This window comes from Hemibagrus wyckioides, linkage group LG28 (assembly GCF_019097595.1).
Source record: "Hemibagrus wyckioides isolate EC202008001 linkage group LG28, SWU_Hwy_1.0, whole genome shotgun sequence".
Classification (NCBI taxonomy): domain Eukaryota; kingdom Metazoa; phylum Chordata; class Actinopteri; order Siluriformes; family Bagridae; genus Hemibagrus; species Hemibagrus wyckioides.
The window spans coordinates 18,014,752-18,039,479 of NC_080737.1; the positions used below are offsets into that span (position 1 = coordinate 18,014,752).

General features: G+C 36.4%; 1 protein-coding gene across 4 annotated transcripts in view; it reads left to right on the top strand.

Moving 5' to 3' along the window:
- Nucleotides 1-683: 683 nt before the first annotated feature.
- znf618 (zinc finger protein 618) overlaps nucleotides 684-24,728 on the top strand; it is a 30,973-nt gene continuing 6,928 nt past the window's right edge. The window contains exons 1-12 of one of the 4 annotated variants that reach the window (XM_058383572.1): nucleotides 684-1,053; nucleotides 8,143-8,251; nucleotides 9,755-9,890; nucleotides 14,611-14,875; nucleotides 15,432-15,509; nucleotides 16,872-16,919; nucleotides 17,017-17,106; nucleotides 17,757-17,828; nucleotides 18,286-18,375; nucleotides 20,873-20,956; nucleotides 22,853-22,897; nucleotides 23,119-23,196. In XM_058383572.1, the coding sequence (XP_058239555.1) occupies nucleotides 14,644-14,875; nucleotides 15,432-15,509; nucleotides 16,872-16,919; nucleotides 17,017-17,106; nucleotides 17,757-17,828; nucleotides 18,286-18,375; nucleotides 20,873-20,956; nucleotides 22,853-22,897; nucleotides 23,119-23,196 (817 nt within the window). In that variant the 5' untranslated portion in view covers nucleotides 684-1,053; nucleotides 8,143-8,251; nucleotides 9,755-9,890; nucleotides 14,611-14,643. The remainder of the gene's footprint in view (nucleotides 1,054-8,142; nucleotides 8,252-9,754; nucleotides 9,891-14,610; nucleotides 14,876-15,431; nucleotides 15,510-16,871; nucleotides 16,920-17,016; nucleotides 17,107-17,756; nucleotides 17,829-18,285; nucleotides 18,376-20,872; nucleotides 20,957-22,852; nucleotides 22,898-23,118; nucleotides 23,197-24,728) is intronic. The other 3 variants (XM_058383571.1, XM_058383575.1, XM_058383574.1) reach the window with 3 other exon arrangements.

The following is a 24,728-nucleotide window of genomic DNA, read 5'->3' on the forward strand; positions in this document are numbered from 1 at the left end:
GCTGGTTATTTTTTTCTTTGTTAAATTTCACAAATTTGAATTTTGCACACACACACACACACACACACACACCTCTAGGGTGAGCCAAAGCACCGCTCATGTCCAGTCCTTCCATGAACACACACAAAAAAGGAAACACATTCTGATGAAAATCCAATACAAGTCCTCAGATAAAAAAAATGTAAATAAAACACCCCCAACAAAATAAAATGCAATAAATAAATAAACAAATAAAAGCAATCAGTGACACGAGAATCGATCTGCTGCGTCGCACGTGCGCTATGTGTGTGGTTTATTATTGTTATTTGCAAGAAAAAAAAAGCGCATCAGAACACAAGCGATGGAGATTTTATTTATGACTCATGCAGAGGAGAGAGGGAGATGTATAGAATTATGGCGTGTGTGTGTGCGCGAGCGCGTTTTCCATTCCCCGCTCACTATTGATCAATAAATTAGCGCGTGCAATTAAAACGCATGATTTGCATTTGCAAAAAAAAAAAAAAAAATTCTGTTTTTATTTTTTTAACTCTTCCCACCGCCTGCATGATGGCGGACGAGTAAACGCGCGTGCACTCCGCCTCCTGTTCCTTCTCCTCCTCCTCCTCCTCCTCCTCCCAGAACCGATAGAGCCCGTGTGTGTGTGTGCGCGCGTGGTTTTTTCCCCCCCAGCGCATGCGCATTCCGGTAACAGAAAGCAAAGCGCAAAAAGGAGGGAGGAGGAGGAGAAAAAAAAAACGGTCGATTCATTTTTGAAAAATTTCTCGCATTGGAAAAAAAATTGCGCTTCCGTCATCCTGAGTGGGAGGGAGGATCCTTCTGCTCTGCACTGCCCTGGAAAGGGGGAAAAATTTATTCTGTTTGACCCGCATCGGTTTTTTGGGAGGTAACGAAGGCGGCGCGTGCCGCTTTGCTCTCTCGCTCGCTCTCCCCCCCCCACCCCTTTTCCAAATTAGAAATCATTTTAGAATTTTTTTTTTCCTGCGCAGGCCGCGCGCGCGCTTTACTCACCTCTAATTTGCGCATCCGGATTTGGGGAAACTGATGCTTTCCTGGGTAAGCTCAACTTATTTTCTCAATTCAGCGCTCAGTGTGTGTGTTGTGTCAAATTTTTAAAGCGAGCAAAGAAACGTTTCTTCTTTTGCTTCTCCCCACACACACACACACACACCACTAAAATTAACTTTCTTAGGAATTTTCTCTTCATGCACTGTAGCGATTTTGAGAGCTCGCGCAATCGACGGTTACAAGTTAGCAACATTTATTTTAGGGAATGCAAAAAACAAAAAAAAGGAAAGGGAAAAAAAGCCGTCATGGTAGGGGGAAACCGAAAACCCCCTAAAGAGCAGCAGCGGCCATATTTGGCGAATTTTTTTTCCCACTGAATTGTGCTTTTATTCGGCGATTAAATCCGTGCGCGTGCTGTCGGATCAGTAATCGATGAAGTCGATCTGCTGCACGCGCCTCCGTTTTAACGCGTCTGATGTTTCTCGAGGTGAAACGCGAGGTTTTTATTTTCGGATTCTCTCTCTTAAAAAAAAAAAACAGTCCTGAATGTCGTTTTTGTTTTCGTTGCAAAATTAGCGCCCCCTGTGGCCAAATTCTTGGGAAATTAAAGAAATTACGATTAATTCTGATTGCATTTCGCATCAGGATTTTTTTTCCTTTTTTCTTTTCGAGCTTGCTTTTTTTGCATCATTTTCCTAGCGACGTTGTTTAAAGACACTGTGTTTTCATTTGTAGCCTCGGGAAAATATCAGTGCACGAATCCAGTGGTCCTTTCACGGAGTTATTTTGCATTTCCTCGTGCTCATTCCTCAATTTGTGCACTTTTTAAAAACCGACCTCATGCAAAAGCACTTATTGGCTCTCGTGCTGTTTCCTGTTATAAACCAAAGCGCGGCTCGAGCTGCACTCTCTTTCTGTGCACGGTTGCATTGATTTATGAGATTTTTCCCCCTCCTCGCCTGCACATATTATAAAAATCAATCAGACTTGACAGCATGTTGCAAATGGGTGTCATGCACGTGCATGCATGCGTCTGTACATGCGTGTGTGTGTGTTTCTTGTGTGTTTTGTGTCATGCACAGGTGATGGAATGCATGCATTTTCATTCTTTCCATAAGAAAGCATAAAAGCTGTGCTATTTTACAAGTTTATTCCTCATATGTGTGTATATATATATATATATATATCTCTATCCTCAAGACTTGGACTTGAAGCTAAATGAGTAAATAAATAAAAAGTAATATCTGTATAGGGCCAAATTTGATTATTCAGCCATCTTTCTCTTTCAGTAGCATGGCTGTGCTGGGTAAACTGAGCTGTTTAAATATTTCATATGGTTTTAAATTGATTTTGCTTTTAATACATCGCTCCAGCATGCACCGTTGCATTTCCATGCAGATAATACGTCAAATATATTTCCTTAAATTTACTCTGTCTCTTCTGCTCTGAATCAGCTCTATAATTCATCCTTCAGACACGAGTGACGCTTCTAGACAAAACTTCACCTTGTCATCCTGACGCCACTGTATTCCTGGAGCTCGGTGTTGAGACGGAAGCCGTTTTATTTTTAATTTATTCGTAATTTTACTTGTTTCATGCAACGATCTGATCGCTGAGACGTGCTCGGAATGCTAATGTCGGATTAGCGTGTTTCCTGTATGGCATGACTTGTGAAAATATCTCCTTTTGTGTCCTTAAGCCAGTGGCTTTTTAAATAACGGAGAACCATTTTGCCTTCAAATGATGGAAAAAACATAAAATGAAAAAAAAAAAAGTATGCGTTCTTTTTTTTTTGGTTCCTTTTTCACCCCCACACCAAATGATCGCTGAAGAAAGCCCAAAGACTTTGACTTTAACTAATTTCTCTTCTCTTCTCTTCTCTTCTCTTCTCTTCTCTTCTCTTCTCTTCTCTTCTCTTCTATCTTCTCTTCTATTCTAAACAGTGTCATGTTGTAACAATTAATAGTTTAAAAAAGAAAAATTTATTCAGCCAGTTCACGTGTTCAAATTTGCACGTTATTTTTTCCACACGTGGGCGTTTCACCTGTAGTGCGTGTGCATGTTGCTTTCTCCTACTGTCTAAAGCTTCACCCCCCCCTTACACATACACACGTCATTTATTTTCACGTTGTAGGAACATGTTTAGTCGAGCTGTGACGTGTTAAAATGCACATTCATGTTCATCTCGCGTGTCAAATGGACGTGATTTTTCTCTAAAGGAACATTCATGTTGATCATAATGTACTAGGTTTAAAAAAATTTTTTTCATCATGCAGAAATGTTATAGTGTTGTTTTTTTCCCTTGGTGATGTGAGGGAGGAAGTTTTGCGCAGAGCCGCAGCTCGATAACGAGAGAGAATTTTACTAAGAAAAATTTTTACTACAAAATGTTGTGACATTTATTTGATGGGAAGTTGCAGCACGTTATGTTATAGAAACTGTGTTGGGGTTTTTTTTCCATGTTTTTAAGAGATCACTTCCGTTTTGTGGATGTTGTTCACCATGGAGATTTGCTGAGACGTAAAAATGCTTAAAAAACCAGCTGATGTTTATGACAGGCCTATCTGTCTCTTCAGTCTGTTACGGTTTGGTCAACTGCATCAGGTGGTTAGGAAAGAAAGAAAGAACAGAAGAGAGGAAGTTTGCAAAATATAGAAACGTCTCGAGGGTAGCGAGTCAAACAGAATTTATGAAGTAGCCTTGTTACGTATATTTTATTACTTTCATTACATTTTATCATTGTTTATTAACATTACATTAATAGAGTTTAATGGAAAAGTGTTCTTTTCTCTTGTTAGTGTCTCCTGCTTTTTGCGAATAACGTGTGGAAAACTTGATGGCCAAAGCAAACAAACAAAAAAAAAGGGGTCAGATTTGACCTTTGCGTTCACACTTCTCTTTCTGCTTTAGTTTCTGGAATTGAAACTGAAACTGGAGCTGCAGTAAACATGCAGGGATCTTTAGGAAATTCGATGGGAAGTGGTAACTTGGGTGTGTACTGAGATTAAATCTGCTTTCTTTCTACACTTTTGTTACGCTACCTGGTTTAAAACTTTAATGCAGTTTATTTTAATGCAGAGTAATTTCTCTGCTTCTGAACACTGGCTCTTGAGCTGTGTGTGTAGTTGCGTTATCGCAGGTCTAAGGAATAAAACTAAATAAACCGATAAATTGTAATTTAATAGAAATGTACAAATTTTATCGTTGTACGTTTGTCTGGTTTATGGTCATGTTTAGTAACATCTTGAGATGAGTTATTTCCTATATTATAGCAGCTATAATCCGACGTTCCTTCACTGAGACCGATGCAGAAACTTGTTGCACCACGTTACGTAAACTCATCTGTTCTGTTGGAAAATTTGATCATTACAGAACGTACAGCTTTGTTTCTTATGAAGCATTGACACTGGAGACTGCGTCCGTAAATATTAGACACCCCCTTATGGGTGCTTTGAAAAGACAGCATTTGTAGAAAATGATTTAAAAATCTTCTGACCAATCAGAATGAAGTATTCGACAGCGCTCTGGTGTATCATGATGCATCCTGTAGCTTGTGCTTCTTAGCGAATCTACGGTTTGTTCCGACTCGTTTCCGTTCGTTTTGTCTGGCTGATTTTCGGTCACGACTCTCCAAACAATTCCAGGTTGTTGACAGAACTTTTCATCTGTTGCCCTTTTTGTTTTGTTCAGTTTTTCCACTTTGCTGTCCTAGTTGCAGGATAAATATCGTCGACCCTTTGACTTTCAACCTCGAGAAACATGTTTAAATAGTTATCGTTACTGTATGTTTAAGGCAAAACAAATATGAAGGTAAAGGCGGAAAATCTGTAGCAGACGTTCAGAAGGTCAAATCTTAAGGGTTTGGTTTAGGCCAAAACATGCGAAAGAGAAAGAAATTAAAGGAGATACTTGAGTTTAATCGTGTCTACTGATGTTGCATGTAAATGTTACAGTATGGAGCTGTAGGGGAAAAGAAGTAGCTTGTTTAAGCATTATGAATATTTATGGCATAAAAAGGTTAGATTTTGTTTATATGATTAATTTGGTTGTCACTACGCTTGTTCTTCCTGCTGTTGAAGTGTGGATACCTTTTTTGGGCGGAGAAAACAATTTGTTGTAGGCCGAAAAAAAACAATCGGACTTAGCAGTGTTACTTGAGGGATTTCTTGTATTCTCACAATAAATGTAATTGTTTATTGCGTACCATATCTTGAAAAAGCTTCATGAAAACTACACGCAGTTAACTGCTAATGAAGCAACACACAGGATTATAAACTTGCCCAGTACAATTCCATAAAAATGTGTAAAATCTACTGTAAATGCGGTGCAGTAATCGAGCGGAGCTCCAGTTTGATGACTGTCCGAAAGTCTAGGAAATTGTTGAACAGTACAAATGTTTCGACAACATCACAATCGAGAACCTGGTATAATGAGGAAATCTGAAGTACCCTATAGGGGTTTCCACACTGCGCCTAATCCCCGGGGTATCATCCTCGCTTTTACCCCTGGGTAGAGGAATGTATAATGCAGAAGCACGGTTATGAGGCACTTTTTCCCCGGGGGTATTAAAATCAGGATCAGCGTCTTTTACAGTGTGAAAACGATGCTCTGTTAGAATGTTATGGCTAGTCACTTAGCAACAGACATCCGAACATCAGAGACCGAACAGAGCTTCAGCCTCATATCAGGTGAAAACCAGTAGCTGACGTAGCTGAACAACACTGAACAAATATGACTCGGTTGTTAACTCAGGAGCAAACCGTATCTTTATTTATTTCCCCAGAGTAATGTTTAAGTTTAATGGTTGCACTTTACCCACACTGCTCAAGTGTTAAGAAGAAATGCTGGTCTGATTTTCACTTTTTTTTAAAAAAATTTTAATGCAGTATCTGTGATGGAAACTGTTGAGTCAGCTAATCCAGGCTTGCTTGGATTCCAAGAGCAACGCTGTGCTTTTACAAGTTCGTGTCTGATAAAATCAAACCCACATCATCCAGCGTCATTGTAATGACCTCTCTGCTTCAGCACTTTCACGAAACACTCCGAGATGAATTTAAAGTCGTTTTTTAATACAAAGCCCCAGATTTAGGAAAAGGACGCTGCTGTTCTTCTTCTTGTTCTTTTTTTTCCCTTCTTCTTCTGTTATTATTAAAAGTATTGTTATCGTTGGACTAACGATTGCACTTCTTTTGACAGGGTTGCCATGGTAATACTCGTCAGTTCAATATTTATTTTTCTTAAATAGGATTTTTTTAAATTAATTTTTTATAATTGATACTCTTTTGTCTTCCTTCAAACTTTGCGTCCGTATTTTTTTTGTAAAATTTACCACAACGCAATAAAATAACAAAAAGACATGAAGAGAATGTGCTCTGGGAGTTTCTATTGTTTTTATTATTATTTTTGTCAATTTCTTTTAACAACATGAGCAGAATATCTTCCTACACGGTACAACACAGTGAAATGTTCCACCATCTTGGAATTTCTTTCAAATGTTCTTCTGTAACCTTTCTGTCAAATATATATGACATTATCTTTCATCCACACTAGAACGTAGACAACAGACGCTTTGACACGGATAAAAATGAGACCTGTTTTTAAACATGGCTGTGTTGGGGTAGTCTGTGTGAATTTACCTCAGAATTCACTTAAATTACCTCACAATTCAGTCTCTATCTATCCCTTATGTTGTTTTAAATACAATCAAATCCCTTCCTTCTGTGGATCCCATAGCTTTTGTGTCTGGCTTTGGATCTATAAAATTTCACAACCCCCTCTTTTTGGATTCGCTCTAAATCACACGAGGGGTACAGCGGGTGCGACTGCACCGAAACCGACTCCTGCGTGTCATCTGTTACTGTTATAAACATGTCACGCCGCTACCTCTGCTGCTCTGGATGTCCATGAGCTCGTATACGATCGACGGCGATTTTTTAGCCATGGTGTTTCAGCTTCTAAAGACAGCATGATAAATCCGGACACCGCAACGTTGCTTTCACGTGTGCTGTATTTTAGTTTGTTTAAATCACACACTGATGCAGTTTCCTCTTCTGATTCTATCTGTCTGTGGAGGTGGGGGGGGAAACAACAACAACACGGCATTCGAACCAAACCGTCGATCCGAGACCGTCTCCAAGCGTACACGTCTAGCTGAATCGTGGTGTGGTTCGACTGATGTGAGAAAGCGATTTGATCCCATGCTGTTTGTGTTTTGGTTAATGGCTGGCGTTTTTCGGGAGATAAAATGGAGCTGCAGTAAATTGTGATTGGACTGGGGGGGGGGGGGAGGAAAAAAAAGAAAGGAAAAAAGAAAACTGAGCAAACTCTGTGAAGCTCGGAAGATCTTCGGTTGCAACAATCACGAAAACTTTTTTTTCTCTCTCTTTTAAATAACATTTTCACCACTAGTTTGTGTTGTTTTTAAATAATTTATAAATATGGTAATAATAGAAATATAAGTGTTTATAGTTATAATAGGTTTACAGACATTCAACTGTAGAAAGAAGAATAGAATTAAAAATTCTTAACAGTGATGCACCATTTTTAGTAAAAGTTCTTGCAATTGTTAAAATTACAAAACTATTTTTCTTTAAAAAATAATGTAGAAACTTCCGGATTTATTCCACCTTCCAGTTTAAAGAGCAGATTTGCTTCCAGTGGTAAAAAAATGAGTGGAAGGCTATGTGTGATATACGTTATATATATATATATGTGTGTGTGTGTGTGAATCTGAAGTAATGGCCAGATTCTTTCCACAGTTAGATCCCAAGCTTATTATTAAACCTCATCATCAGTTCATTCTTCAGATATTCCCCAGTTTACTGTCTCCTTATAGCAGCTAATTACCGACTCAAACAACACTGTGGTGCGTTTTATTTTTCACTTCCCTTTTTCCTTTTTTGAATTTCTGTGCTGTTTTTCCTGCCTGCTGTCTCTGACCTAAGAATAGAATTTTCATAGAAATATTCAAAACATTTCCTCCCACTAGTCTGGCTCCTCTCCGGCGTAGGTTTTTAAAAATAAATTCTGTAATTTTCCGTGTGAAGTTTCCCGAGCCGAGCTGTAATTTTCAGCCATGTTCGAATGTCAGGGGAAAAAAAAACCCCTACAGCTAATTGTTAACCCTTGTGTCTTCAGGTCTCGACTTTAGCTGGAGCGATTGGGGGGGAAGGACAGAGAGAGAAAGCGGGAGGGAGAGGAAAAGGGGACGAGTGTGAAGCAAGCTCAAAGCTTTGGACTCCATGAGGTACTCTCTCTCTCTCTCTCTCTCTCTCTCTCTCTCTCTCTCTATCTATCTATCTATCTATCTATCTTTATCTCTCTCTGTTTTTTCTCTCTATGTCTCTGTGTTCATCTGTCTCTCTCTGTTTTTCTTTCTATGTCTGTGTTCATCTCTCTCTCTCTCTCTCTCTCTCTCTCTCTCTCTCTCTGTATTCATCTTTCTCTCTCTCTCTCTCTCTCTCTCTCTCTCTCTCTCTTTCTCTCTCTCTCTGTCTGTGTCTCTCTCTCTCTCTCTCTCTCTCTCAGCTTATGAACATTCATGCGTTATTATGCATTCAGAGCTATTCAAAGCACGTCTAATAAATTGCTTTTAGCGAGCTTTCCTGGTTTTTATGAGCGTGTGGGTGCAGGAGTTATTGTCATGCTGATAATAAATTGTCGCGTCTCCTCACTGACCCTTTGTGCTAAAAAAAAAAAAAAAGAGAAAAAAGCAACAAAAACGCAGAATCGTCAAAACAAACACTGGTTTAGTTTAGACTTTAATCGTTTTTTTTCTCCCTGTGATTCAGTTCTATGTGCTGATGATTAATGAAACAATATAAACACAACGATATAACATTTATCTGGATCATGGATCGTCTGAAAACACAGAGAAAAATCGTAGAAGCTAAATGTGAATTTATTTTTAGTTGTAGTCTTTTGTAAAAGGTTTTTAATGTTAATGGTGCGTTTTTCTTTTTTTGAAAAAAATGTTAAACAATTAAAATAATTTTTTAGAGGTTTTTCTTATTAGCATGCTGCGAAAGTGTTCATATTTAATTTTTATTCACTTTTATTGAAAGCATGATTTAAAAAAATGTAAAAGTTAGGAAAAAGAAACAAATCCAAAAAAATTTTGCCTTTGCAAATTAAATGCAAATGTTTTGAGAAGAACAGCAACTGTCACATTTGGTTAGTTCTTAATGTGTTAAAAAATAATGTGTGTGTGTGTGTGTGTGTATATATATATATATATATATATAGTACAATTTAAATGATTTTGGTTATTTAAAGAAAAATTAATTTTAAAGAAAGGAAAATAGTGGCGGTGAAACAGATTAATGGTGAATTCTTCCAAAGTAAATTTGTCCGAAATAATTTTTTTCACATTACAAATTCGATATATTTGACCCAATAATGATACCAAAGGTAAAAAGTTATTTCTTTGACATTTTTTTATTACTAACATTTTTTTATGATGACACACAGATCGCTGTAAAGATGTAAAGCTAAACTAATACGAGGTTTCGAGACGTTTTTCTTCTGTGTGTTCCTAACGTTACTGGGAGTGGATGAAAACTACACAAGCTCATTAATTACTCGTTTTTTGGTGTTGTAAATATCGTCACTCTATAGGCCACACCCACCCCTGGATCGTGTACAGAACACGTTGTAGAATCTGGACTAAAACCTTTATAAGGCTGGAAATCATAACATGACCATTTGTCTTGCAGTTACCTCATTTTTACTTTTTTTTTTTTTTTGACAGCTTCCTTGTAATTTGCAGCTCGCTTGTTTTAACTTGCATGCTGGAATTCCCTGAGAAACTGCTGCCGTGATCATGATTTGCAGAAATTAGAAGAAAGGTGCGGAAGCAGGAAGAAATCGTGGGGAAACACCATCAGGTTAGAGATATTTGGCTCGGGAATTTTTTTGCGGTTGTATCTCACGTGAAGGGAAGATCCACCCTCCTGATACGATACTCTATCACTGACCTGAAATGACAGTGCAGCATTTTAGCGCTGAATCCTAACCACGTGGCTTTTGTTTAACTGCAGAATCATTTCTAATGTTTCCAAAGGAACAAACTGTGTAAGGAAAAAGGAAAAAACTTACCAGATAAGCGGTTGAGTTTTTCAGCCTGACGCGATCTTCACACGCTGCTAGCGATTGTTTCCTGCACTGAAATGGATTTATTTTCAATCTTGGATTTTATTCTTAACCCCAAAACATCACTAAACTTTCACACATTATCTGAAGTCTTAAAACTGAATCTCAGCCCATTGTACTCTTTCAGCATCTAGAACGCAAAGCACCTGCCGTTTTACCGAGCAGTTAGCATGCTAATTAAGCCCTAGCATGATATATTAGCCGGAGTACTTTCCCTCAGATGGCTTCATAAATCAGAGCGGTTTTAAAATTAAATTGCGTCTGTTCACGGTTGATTCTGAGGGAAATCTGCTTGAGAAGTCTGCTGTCATGAAGCTAAATGAAATGCTATCTGTTTCGGGACGCTATCCGAGACTTTTAGCTAAATGACCGTCTGTGACGTTAGAGCACATCGTGAATCATTTTAATTGATTTTTTTGGATCTATTTTTTTGTTTATAATCCCACGGGATACATAGAAAAAGATGTTATTTTTTATTTCAGGGTCACGTTAAAGGTGTAGTTTTAGTCATTTTAGAGAAATTCCTCTTAACGTTAGCTGAATAAAAATGAAAAACGGAACAACTAGTTAGGAGGTGGAGCTTGTTAGTTTGGTTAGTTCCCTGTTAATTTGATGGACCACCAGTTTTCTGAGCATGAGGTACCACAAAGACTGAATTTTATCCCACGACTAGATATTTTTATCAATGTTGGACGAACCTGCGAAGAAATTTTAACACCGTGTTCTCATTTTAAAATCACTGACCGCACCTTTAACTGCAGTGCCGCCTAAAAAAAAAAAATGTGCATGCAGGTTAACTGTAGAACAAAAAGAGGAATGAAGGGAGGATTTTCTTCTGGAGGTTTATTTTCATGTAATGAAACCAGTCACTGCATTTTAGTTGGGGGTTTTTTTGGTTGTTGTTTTTTCAGTCTCGCTTTAACGATTCCACAAACATCAGCGCCTCCGATTATTTATTTATTTTTCCTCATCTGCTCCGAACTCGCTTCGCAACTTTGATTCATATCAGGAAGAAAATGTCAGCACGTCAGGAGCTTAGCAGCAGCCACAAAGCCGGGGCCGAATTTCTAATTTTAGACCGCTTCTTTCAGGATTTATTTTCATCTAATTCGAGTCTGCTTTTCAATAGCGCCTGGTTATTAAATTTTAATTCAGGGCAGCATTAGCATATAAATTGAAAGAAGGCTCCGTTGCATTGCTCATTCGTTCAGATGGAATTTTAAGACCTGACATTTCTGTTTTGTTTTTTTTTTCCCCTCTCTCCTAAGCATTTCAAAAAAAAAAAGTGCGGAAAAAATTTCCTCCCTCCAATATGTTTGTACATTATTACTTTTTTTTTATTTTTTATTTTTTTTATTAGTAGTAGTATTTTTATTTATTTATTTTTAAATTGCAGGCCGGAGATGTGACTGCAGTAATTGAATGCAGGACTGCAAGACATTTCTCGTGCCAGAAAAATAGAGCAGCTCGACTTATAATATTTTCCATCCTTGGCTGTAAGAAAAAGAAAAATCAAATATTCTCTCTCTCTCTCTCTCTCTCTCTCTCTCTCTCTCTCTCTCTAGCTTCCGTGTTAAAATTTCAGATTCCTTCTCGTGTTTCAGTTAATATCCAGCTCGTGCCACTTCTCTTAAGCGATCCTAAAAATGTCTTATGTAAGGCAGGGGAAAAAGTTCCATCTCGCTAAGCTCGTGCGCTGCAAAATTATTTTCGCAAAATGGGTCAAATCACTGAAAATATCTCCTCCCTCTGAAATTTAGGCTGACAGCTCATTTACTATCTCAGCCGTTTTTCTTTATGCGAGAGCGCTGCAGTTTTCGGCGAGGCGGCTGAGGCGAGTGCCGTGTGAAATAGCAGCAGGGTGGAAATTCACAGCGCATAATTCCCTCACCGAGGTGTGAAGAAGTGCGCGCTAAATTCCATCTGCGAGCTCGAATGCAGTTCCGACGCAGCTCCTGTTAACCACCGGCCTCGCTGGTGTCGCTTTAAATATTTATTCGAACACCTTATGTATATTTATAATGTGTGTATAGATAGCTAGATGGAGAAATACACACATTTTATTACTATTTGGCCTCAGTCCCATGAGTTTGTCCTAAAATGTCTTGCCTGTCATTTTGTTTTGGTCATTTTTATGGTTACTCTCGTGGTTACACCGTTCAGAACGACTCCAAAATCAGGCTACATTTGTGCTGAAAGGTGTGTTTTTGGTGAAAAATAAGTGATAAAGTGATAAAGATATTTCCACTCCCAGATACTGGACTCTGTAACCCCTTTAGAGTGACCGCTGGCCTCACTGTGGCTTCACTCAGCAGCCCTCGTCTAGTGTGTGCGCCAGAGTGCTTTTCTAGCTTATGCTTGTCTAGCTCTTCTAGTTAGTGCTTGTCTGAGTTTTCTAGCTAGTGCATGTCTAGCTTTTCTAGCTTTTTTAGCTAGTTATTGTCTAGCTTCCCTAGCTTTTTTTAGCTAGTGCTTTTCTAACCTTTCTAGCTAGTGCTTTTCTAGTTAGTGATTTTTTTTCTAGCTAGTGCTTTTCTAGTTAGTGATTTTTTTTCTAGCTAGTGCTTTTCTAGTTAGTGATTTTTTTTCTAGCTAGTGCTTTTCTAGTTAGTGATTTTTTTTCTAGCTAGTGCTTTTCTAGTTAGTGATTTTTTTTCTAGCTAGTGCTTTTCTAGTTAGTGATTTTTTTTCTAGCTAGTGCTTTTCTAGCTTGTGTTTTCACTTCACTGATGTTTCAACTGAATCAGTTTATTGTTCCTCATTAAGACAGTAATTAACCTGATCTTAATGCTTTAAGATTTCAGCTGTACTGAAGTATAAACTTCACAATCCTTCTGCTTCTCACTTTCAGTCACTGATTTCTTTTTCACATCGAACAGAAATACAGCTGGACTTAAAATAGTGTTTTAAAAAAGACTTGTGTACCAGAGCTATATAAAGAATTATCGCTAGCTAGCAGGTTTCAGACCAGACCCTGATTGTTCTATGGGGTAAATTTAACAACGTGACTCAGAACCTCTAGTGATGTTATAAAATAAATAAATAAAGAATAAAAAGCTTCTTCGGTTCAATCTTTGGGTGTTCTGTTATTTATTTATTAACAAACCTATATAAGGAAAATAGCTCCAGATTCTTAAATCTGCTTTGTGCATATGTATTTGCCCCCCCTTCCTCAATACCGACTGATTGACTGAAGCCTGAAATGTCCGCATCAGATTCCGATTTCATCGCTTTACTCGTCGGACAGCGGCCAAGCAGGAAGGACTGTTTAAAAAAAAAAACCAGCATGGCAGAAACACTCGAGTAAAAGCTCTCGCCTCTTTCCTCGTTCGTCAGCAGGTCGTCTCCTCACTCCAGTTAGCGTTTCTTAAGTGTGATTAAAAATAGATCGACGTCGCCGTCTGTCCATGGAGCCCACGTCACGCTCAGTCTCAAACTTAGCATCTTTTATTTTCTCCTGATTTTATTCATTCGGCAGATTTTTCTCTGAAACCCTGTGAGATCTGTTACACTTAACAGACTTGGCATAACTCCATACTCATCACACATCAATTAGTCACCAGACAACATTCGGCTAATTAGGCTATTTTTTAATTAAAGATGTGATTGATTAGCTTCGTACATATGAGCATATGACTTCGTACATTCATCGTGCCTATGAGCATGCTCAGAACTTTCTTACCTCTGCTTTTACATAGATATGATGTGTACTTTATTACCCTGTGGTTTTAAGTAAACAGGAAGCCGCCTTTTTTTTCTTGACACCATAAATTGTTCACGTGAAATAAGTGTAAACAAACAAACAAATAAATAAATGTCATTTCAATATGGAACCAAATTACCCCCCCACCCTTTTTAAGAAATGTTTTCTATTTTTTCTTTCTTTCTTTTTTTTTTTTTTTTAAAGGAACAACATTAGTGATTTGCTGTTAGAGGAAGATAAGTTGATTTGATACTGACTTTTTTTTATTTAATCTGTTTTTTTTATAATTGCAAACTAACTGAAAGCAGATTTTCTTGTTAATCTTTTACAGATAAATGATGTGTTAAGTGTTAAGTCATTTTTCAATTATTGCTAATATTTTTGTAGCTCTTAAACACTGCCTTTTTTCCCCAGTGGGTCAGTCTTTTTGTATGCTAGGATGTTTTGTCATGACGCTGACCGGAGTTAGCGCGTCGTCATGTTATGATGTCACATATTTATATAATAGCGTCATAATAAAATTAATAAACCCAGATATCTTCATGCTTTCATCTCCAGTGAGTGGTTTATCCTGGAGTCGGTCCCGGGATGTCGCTTATTTTGATAGAATTATCCTTCCTCTTGACGCTCCCTTGCTGCATTCGCACGACCTTGTCATCCTTCTGGCAGTCTCATTTTCTGATCTTTGGATCTGACTGCTCCGAGTTTTGAATTTCCCATAACCCCCTGTGTGTGTTTCCTTTCTCCTGCAGCCTGCGTAGCCGTGGCTGAACCCCAGCGGCGTCATGAGCACTCAGGAGGTCCCCAACGCCAGCCTGAAGCAGGGCGACACGCCCACCGAGACGCTTTCAGCTCAGGCCGTACCCGCTGCCTCGCCCAAGACCACTGGCCATCAGATGAAGACCGAGCCGTGCCGCACGCCCACCACCTCAACCAGCAACGGCAAAGAGAGCGACGGCAGCCTTCCTGCTGAGATCTGCGTGGTGATCGGGAGTCCTCGCAATTCCCAAACACAGGGTGAGCATACACCACCACTGGTGTTTGACTCGGCTTACCGCTTCACATGTTTGACTCGTTCCTTTGGGGTTGATGGTTCAATTCCTGCTTCTGCTCTTTGTGGGCGGAGCTTGCATGTTTTCCCTGTGCTTCAGGGGTTTCCTCTGGGTTCTCTGGTTTTCTTTTCCAGTCAAAGACCTGCACTTGTCTTTACAATGTGTGTGTGTGTGTGTGTGTGTGTGCAGGATAAACGATAAAGAAAACACGGGGTGAGCGTCTCTTGGGGTTGAGGGTTCGATTCCCACCTCTGTGTGGGTGGAGCTTGCATGTTTTCCCTGTGCTTCAGGGGTTTCCTCTGGGTTTTCTGGTTTTCCTGTCCTGCACTGTAGGCTGATTTGTCTGGTGTATGTGTTTGTGTGTGTGTAGGATAATTTGTAGAGAAAATGAATGGGGTTTTTTTTGGTCATATGACAAACTGTGTTTTTTGTTTGTTTGTTATTTATATATTTATTTAAATAAACGATATGGCATTATGGTCAAATGTTAAAAAATCTCTAATGGTCTTTTTTGTTTTCAGGCTCCTACGTCTGCCGAGTGTGTGGGAAGAAGTACAAGTATTACAACTGCTTTCAGACACACGTCCGTGCTCACAGAGGTACAGAGTGAACTTTAAAGCACTATTCCAAGAAACTGGCTGGTGTTTTTAATGTTGCACATTGTGCCCTCAGGGTTTGCTTCCCTAAAACACAAAATGTTCTGTTTTCTAACAACAGAGATGTTTGCGTTGTTGAACATTTACAGTCTTGCCTGCATTTACGGGTAAATATTGCTGAATGTTTCAACTGGTGAGGTTCAAAAAGAAAAGAGAGAGAAAAAAAAAGTCCTTGAGATTGCTTACACTGTGAAGGATGCAGGCAAGTGCCAAAGCACGTGAAACCCGGGACAATTTACAGAACAAAGAATTTATTTATAGCAACATGACATTTAGGATTAATTAATTATATATTACAGATTACAGATAAAATAGTGTATTTTAAGGGTTGAAAAAAGGAAAAATAAAAAAACTTTAAATGATAGATGACCTTAAAAATGACCTTAGATGACCATTCTTATTTAATTTTTTGCAGAAATTGTATTTCATGTCAAATCAGTTTTATTTAAAATTTATTTTCTTAACAAGAACTTTATTTATTAATTTATTTTATTTTTTAAAATGTGTATATATATAAAATAATTAATATTTTTTAAATTATTTTATTTAATTAATTTTTTCATTATTTTATTTATTTATTTAGTTCCTGTTGAGTTTTTAGTGCTTTTTTTTAAAAACCAAACTCCATTTCTTTATTTTGTAAAGTATATCTTTAAACAATCATCCTGTTGATTTTTCTGCATGTTTTTTTTTGTCTTGATTTACTTTCATTTAATATATTTTTTTGATTTGATTTGATTTTAATTCTGTTTTATTTATAATGTATTTATATTTTAAATTTAATTTAAAAAAAGTTTATTTAAATAACATTTTTAAACTGTAAAATTGAGGTTGCTGTTGATTTCGTCGCATCCTGTGGATCGTTGTCTTGTCTTTAAAATAAAACACTCATCATTTTCTTTTTTTAAAAAAATTTTAATCTTGCTATTGTAAATCTTTTAATCTTTCTATAGTAAAATAAAATGCTTTCACAGAGTCTCTAAACACCCACCCACACACCCACCCACACACACACACACACACCCTCCTTCAGTTAAAAGACAGAATTCTCCTGATCCGTTCTGCACGTGCCCGAGGACAGGAAGCCGGACAGACGCCATGTTTATCGTGACTCTTTTTTTAATTCGAGTGATGTATTGTGTAATCTGTACGCACCCAATAAACCACTCATGGTGGAAATTTTGCACGGCTCAAGACTTTAAGACTTCAGGATATGAAATGTTTTTCTTTTATGTTAGAGATGATGTTTCACTTCCATGAAATGAGAAGAGAATTGACTTTTTTTTTTTTTTCCCTCTCGTGCAGAATCGGAGAGCACCGTGCCCACGGAAGCGTCACCTCACGGCCCGAACAGTGAGTTCAGAGGAATTTTTACATTTCCGTTCGTCTGTTTGCGGACAGTGATAAGTTCATGTGATGAGAGTGTGTGTGTGTGTGTGTGTGTTTTCAGATGCTTTCCGTTACACGTGTGATATTTGTGGGAAGAAGTATAAATACTACAGCTGCTTCCAGGAGCACAGAGAGCTGCATGCAGTGGACGGTGAGCTGATTTTTATTTCAGAACTTTCCCAGCATTTTTTTGCATAAATTAGGACACCATGTCACAGTTTTCGCAGCTGTTGTTTTTGTTTCAGTACATTTTGGGAATGACGATTTGTCAGATCTTTTAAAAAATAAATAAATTAATAAATAAAAAATTAACAAAAAAGCTTTTTTAATTTCAATAAAAAGATTAAGTCTCTAACTTTTTTAGAAAACCTGTATCTAGAAATCTGGCGTATTTTCAGGAAATATTAAATTTATGTTGTTCAACTTGTTCAAAATTTTTTATTCATTTACTCATTTATTTTATTCTTGGAATTCATTAACATATTTATATATATATTTATTTATTTATTTATTTGTATATTTGTTTATTCCATTTCAACCAGAATTATTGAATTTATGCAAGAATTCCATCATTTTTTATTTTCATTCAAATAATCTCTAACTCAAATAAAAAATTCGATTTCTTTTCAAAAAATTACAGATGTTTTGTATTTAAATGAGCAGAATTCTTAAAAAGAATTTCATTTTAACATCTGCTTTACGCGTCTCAGCTGGAAGAACGTTGACGCTGGCTGATGTGTCCGTCGTCACAACGCTTAGGAGACGTTAATCCGAATGTTCCGGTTCTGTCTTCCTCTCTAGATCCCTACGATCACGTGATTCCTGTGGAGGAACCGAAGGAAGAGATCGAACCCTATCAGAAAATCGGACCAAGTAAAAGATTACTAAAATCAGCTAGCATATTTTTGTTTTGTTTTGTAATTGTTCTTCTGGAGGTACGAGGCTGATGTAGCTAATAGGTAGAACACACAAGTAGCAGGTAATGCAAGTAAGCTCAGACTTGGAGAGGAGGCGTGGCCTAAAGGTGAAATTATATATGGAGTTATATGTAAAGTAATTTTTTTTTTTTTTTTGTATTTTTTGTTAATATCTTGTCCTGCTCTTCTTACAGGAAAATATTTTAAATTATTTATAATTTTTTTCCAATCTTTTTTTGTTTTTAAGAATAGAGTTCTCAGCAGCTCTAGTTGGTTAGTTATTGGTTAGTCAGTTGGACAGTTTAGTTGTTAAATTCGCCTCATCGTGCCTCTGGTGTGTTTCTTTATTTTTCTTTATGCCCTTTTTTGTCGTGTTGTTGGATCTTAATGCTTGTTGTTGACGTTTTCTACAGAAACGGGGAGCTACACGTGTGAATTCTGTGGAAAACAATATAAATACTTCAACCCTTATCAGGAGCATGTGGCTCTTCACACTCCGATGAGTAAGATCTCTTTCTTTCCTTCAGCCTGTCTTTAATTTCAGGGATTTCACTTTGCACAACAGAAACTTCTCGAATATGAATGAAGTGAAGGTGGAACTTACACGACTGTCTCCTTTCCAGAACTCCGGGTTCCGTCCCAAACGCATAATAATAGTCTTTTTTTTTTTTTTTTTTTAATAAATTCCCTTCTTCAGTCTTTTCCTGAGCTCCGCCCACTTCTGTAGGATTAGTTCAAGGGGTTTAACATGGGGAACAATTTAAAGTGCAGAATATTCATAAATATTTACAGATTTAGATCTCAGGCTTGATGTATACACACTTATATCTATAGATATCTATCTATCTATCTATCTATCTATCTATCTATCTATCTATCTATCTATCTATCTATCTATCTATCTATCTATCTATCTATCTATCTATCTCTGTCTATCTATCTCTAACTACATTTCTATCTATCTATCTATCTATCTATCTATCTATCTATCTATCTATCTATCTATCTATCTATCTATCTCTGTCTATCTATCTCTAACTACATTTCTATCTATCTATCTATCTATCTATCTATCTATCTATCTATCTATCTATCTATCTATCTATCTATCTATCTCTGTCTGTCTGTCTGTCTGTCTGTCTATCTTTCTATCTATCTATCTCTGTCTATCTATCTCTAACTACATTTCTATCTATCTATCTATCTATCTATCTATCTATCTATCTATCTATCTATCTATCTATCTATCTCTGTCTGTCTATCTTTCTATCTATCTCTGTCTGTCTATCTATCTATCTATCTATCTATCTATCTATCTATCTATCTATCTATCTATCTATCTATCTATCTCTAACTACATTTCTATCTATCTATCTATCTATCTATCTATCTATCTATCTATCTATCTATCTATCTATCTCTAACTACATTTCTATCTATCTATCTATCTATCTATCTATCTATCTCTAACTACATTTCTATCTATCTATCTATCTATCTATCTATCTATCTATCTATCTCTGTCTATCTATCTCTAACTACATTTCTATCTATCTATCTATCTATCTATCTATCTATCTATCTATCTATCTATCTATCTATCTATCTATCTCTGTCTGTCTGTCTGTCTGTCTGTCTATCTTTCTATCTATCTATCTCTGTCTATCTATCTATCTATCTATCTATCTATCTATCTATCTATCTATCTATCTATCTATCTATCTCTAACTACATTTCTATCTATCTATCTATCTATCTATCTATCTATCTATCTATCTATCTCTGTCTGTCTATCTTTCTATCTATCTCTGTCTGTCTATCTATCTATCTATCTATCTATCTATCTATCTATCTATCTATCTATCTATCTATCTATCTATCTCTAACTACATTTCTATCTATCTATCTATCTATCTATCTATCTATCTATCTATCTATCTATCTATCTATCTATCTATCTATCTATCTATGTCTGTCTGTCTGTCTACATTTCTGTCTGTCTATCTATCTACAATTCAATCTATCTCTCTGTCTATATATCTCTGTCTACATATCTATTTATCTGTCTATCTCTGTCTGTCTGTCTATCTACACACACACATTTTTAATATATATGCTATATCCTCCTCGGGGTGGATATAGCAGCAGCTCAGATTTTTTATTTATTTATTGTAGTTTCCTGTATGACAAATATCTTCATCACCTAGAGAATAAACCCTAATTCTTATTTACTTCATACTGTATTCCCTCCAAGTTGATGAATTGAATTTCATATCCTCTGGAGCTCCATGGTTAGTCTGAGTACGTGATTAAACTCGATTCACAGCTACACGACTTTAGCCCTGATTATTCATTTGGTGAGCGATCACAGAGACTCGGATGCTTTTATGCGTGGTCGATGTTCTCAGTGATGAATCGTGTAGTTTTAAGTCTTTAGTAGGAAGATGTGAAGCTTTGAGCTGGAGAGAGATCATCTCCTGATGATTTCGTCTCCTGTCACGCGCAGTAGATCCCTGAATCCAGTTTATTGTGTTTGTTTATGCGGAAAACGAAAGGATGAGATATAGATGTAATGATATTAATAATAACAATTATAATAGTCATAGTAATTACAGTGTTTCTAAAAGAACTTATTTGGCATGTCGAACCCACACAGCCGTCAGGAACAACAAATCTAAAAAAAAAAAAAAAAACCAAACGTGATTTCCTGTCAGTTAAAAAATAGCGTGTCCTGTGATTTCTATGTTTTTTCCATTCCAAGTTTCTCCTTGGCACCATACGTCGATAACGAGTGCCTGAGTGTTTCTAGGAGATTTGATTAGACTTCAAATTTAGATCTGGTCCAATCAGGGTGAAGGTCACAGCAAGGTTAATATCTGAAAACGGTTTTCCTTTAGCTCCTTTTTGAAGTAAATTGAATGCCCTTGTGTTGTGAGAAGCGTAAATATCGTTTGTCTTTTTGTTTTGTTTATTGTGTTTTTTTTTTTGTTTTTCTCTCAGAAACCTCTTTCGGTCTGAAAATTGAAGGCAAACCGGCGGTGCGGCCGAGCCGTGGAGACGCCAACAGCTCCCAGAGCTCCAGCGGTAAGTCGTCCTGCGTCACGCCAGGAAACATGGAGAATATCATTAATTTCAGACACACCGTAATTTGGGTTGTGTTGAAACACCGAAGCACTCGAGGACATGAGCAGGGGTCATGTTGTGCTTTAATGTTTTCCTGTATTACTGAGTGAAAATTAAGCAATTACAGTCACGCTGGAAGCGAGTGCTCTCACTAGCGTATACAGTCGGATTCAATTTAGTGTTGGAGGCTTTATCCATTTATTTATTTATTTATGTTAAATAATGAATTAATAAAATTACTCAGTTAAGTATCAAGAGTGTCAAAATCTGTCGCTTTTTATTCAATTTTTATTTTGTAATAATGTATGTAAATATTTCTTGTATATATTTTTTTATTTTATTTATGATGAAATAAAAACAAATTTGCACCCAAACAACTGCATTTGCATACAGTAAAAATATAACAAAATTAAATCCAAAGCATTTAAATATTAAAAAAAAAAAAAATCTATGCAACATTATTTTATTTTTGCATTGGTTGACAAAAAAAATATCGACAGTGCATGTTTTATTTATTTGTTTTTATATAAATGCATTTTTAAAGCATAATATTTTAATTTAGCCTTTTTTATGACCGAATATTTTAAAAAAATTAAAGCACGTTATTACAGTAGATATGTTTGATATTTAGGATTTTTTAAAAATTTCTTCAGCATTTTTAATTACAGACATTCAATTAAAATAATTAGAAACAATTTTTTTCATCTGTTTTTAAATGAACAAAAAGCTGTGTTTAATTAATTAATTTCTTTGTTTATTTTTAGATATTTATGCATTTTTTTTTCTTAAGCTCTTTTTCTGACAAAAAGATTGTTAAAAATATGTAACAAAATAATTAAAATGTATATTTTGACCTTTCATTTTTTGATTCATGTTTTTCTATTTGTATGTCAAATTTAAAAAGAAATAGCCCCACTTCTTTTATATGAAAATATTTTAATGCATTTTTATTTTTCAGTAATAAGAAAATCTCTTCACTTCAATGTTCCTTGTTTTCTGCGTGTAATCGTACTGTTATTTTATTCTGATAATTAAAATGAATTCTGCACGTTGTCCTCTCAGTAATGTAAGTTATTTCAGTTATTTCCTGTTTGTGAATGCAGCTGCTGAAACCTAACCACCATTTTTTTTTTTACTCGACCACAATAATGCCATTGTTATTATTTTCTCTGCCGAAGCTCTGAGTCAGTTTTAGTAAAACAGAGTCAGCATCAAGATCTTGAGAGAGAGAGAGAGCATGATGCTTGAAGAGCGACTGTAGCACTGACTGATCTTCTCTGAATTCTAGTTATGTCACTATTATTTATTTATTTATTTATTTATTTATTTATTTATTTATTTATACCTGGAAGGTGGGATGAAGTCAGACTTGCACAGCAGGTTTTAATGAACTGAAGTCAGCATTTTTCTTCAGAGGAGCCTCACACTGGTTGGGGGAAAGAAAAAAAAAACATGCTGGTTTCTTCTGAAGTTTTTTGAGTTTTCTCAGTATAAAATAAAATGTGGATCAAACCAAAAAGATTTTATTTATTTATTTATGTTTTTTTTTTCTGTGCATGATAGTGATTTTTTTTGTTTTACATATAATTAAATAAATAAATATGAACAGATAGATATAAATATATATGTTTTATTTACATTTTTTGGAGGAAAGCTTGGGCAGTGTAAAGAACACTCAAAGTGTTTCTGATGATTTAGGACACACTGAGCTGAATCTTTAACTTCATTTTTTTTTCCAGTGGGTTAAAAAGATGCCTGGAATGCTTGCTACATAAAAAAGTGTAGTTGGATTGATTTGCTCGCTTTGTGACGCTCTAGCTTCTGTTAAAATCTCATCTCTGTTTTCTGGTTTTTCAGATGCCGCGAGCCCCATGGTGGCCAGCAGCTTCCCCGCATCCCAGAGTAAGTACTAGATTTGGGATCTTCTTGTTCTCCTTCAGCATGTTGATAATTACGTCCTCATTACGTCATTAATCCCGTCTCTTATCCATGGATGAATCATTGCATGGCTGAATCCCATCTTTATCCTGGCACAAGAATAGCAGCCTGTTAGTGACCTACATCTGTGTTAGCGTTAGCATCATTATGTTCTAAGAGCCCCACGGTGGACCTTGTGTTTTTAGAGGCCTACACGTGCGGATCCTGCGGCATTCAGTTCCAGTTCTACAGCAACCTCATGGAGCACATGCAGTCGCACGCTGGTGAGTCTCCGCCCCCTCCACCCCCCACCCCTCCCGCCTTCCTCAAGCACCCCGGCATGCTCGTACACGACCAAGGTCTATTTCTTTCCTAGACTTCTCAGACTCTACACGCTCATTTGCATGCTCTTGCGTCGCACTAATTGAAAGACGGACGTGGCGCTAACGAGGAATTTCCACCAGAGTGTCATGCTGCATGGCTCGTGAACTCATCATTTTTCACCTGTGGTCATTTATCTAGGGTTTTTTTTTTGCTTTCTACAGTCATAAATTCTCAGCATGACGTGATTTTGTTTTCTGATGAACTTCTCACCAACGTTTCTCGATCCTGGTCCTATTACAGCATCACCTGCACATTTTCCCCATTTACCTGGTTCAACTCTGTGGCTTGCATCAGTACCCCTACTCACCCCCCTACACACACATACACCTTCCTCTTGATGTTATGATCTTACGCCCTGGGACTGATTTACATTAGGGTTGGGTGATATGAGAGGAATCTCGTATCCTGCTGCATGATGTGTGAAAAAAATCACTTTTTATCATGATATTTTGCTCAGCCGTAGATTATTATACGTCATGAATCTACCCTAAAATGGTCCATAAATTCAAAACAGATTTAAATAGCATAAAAGTTGCCAAAGTATTCACCCCCCTGTTAGTCTAAATTAGTTCTATACACAAGTACAAACGTGTCACATAATCTCAGTGTACATGGAATCAGTTAGAGGACACACCAGAAATAAAACATAGTGCCAGAAAATATAAAATCACAAAGATATTAAGGATTAAAAATTGCATTTCAGAGAAGGTTTAAGATACGACAGACCACTAAATAAAATACGAACATAGCAGCTCTATTAAATAAGTCCCACCCCCTTGGATAAAAAGAGCCAGTCATATTGCTCGGATTAAATGCCTAGATTATTGCTTAGTTAGTTATTCATAAACATCGTCATCTGTTATATCTAGATGTATTCAAATATCTTCAATTTGCAAATTATTCCAGTTACAGTTTAAAAAAATTTATCTGTAAAATCATTTATTTTGGAATTCATTTTTTTATGAAAATTTCTTTATTCAAAATAATTGGGTAATCCAAATAATTTAGAAACATTATTTATTATTTTTATTTATTTTTAATTAAATAAAATAGAAATATTAATAATTGTTACCTTTAAATTATTCTTTATAATTTATTTAGATGAATTTTGTAAAAAAATAAATATATTTTCACATTCTGGATATCGCGAATACTTTCTGAAAACTAAAATTAATTGTTTGTGAGAAACTTTTTACTTATTTGTGGGGGGAAAAATGGATTTTGTTGTCAGAAATAAAGTTCCTGGGGAAAAAAATAAAGATAAAACCCATGTTGAAAGTAAAGTTTTTTGAGTTGTGTGTTAATAAATCTAACATTCTGTAATGTTCAACTAACGTAGTAGAAATGCCAAAATAATAAATACATCCTTCTGAGGAATTCTGACATTTTTTACCTTTCATGGTCTTTCTCGTGTTTAATATTCCTCACATGG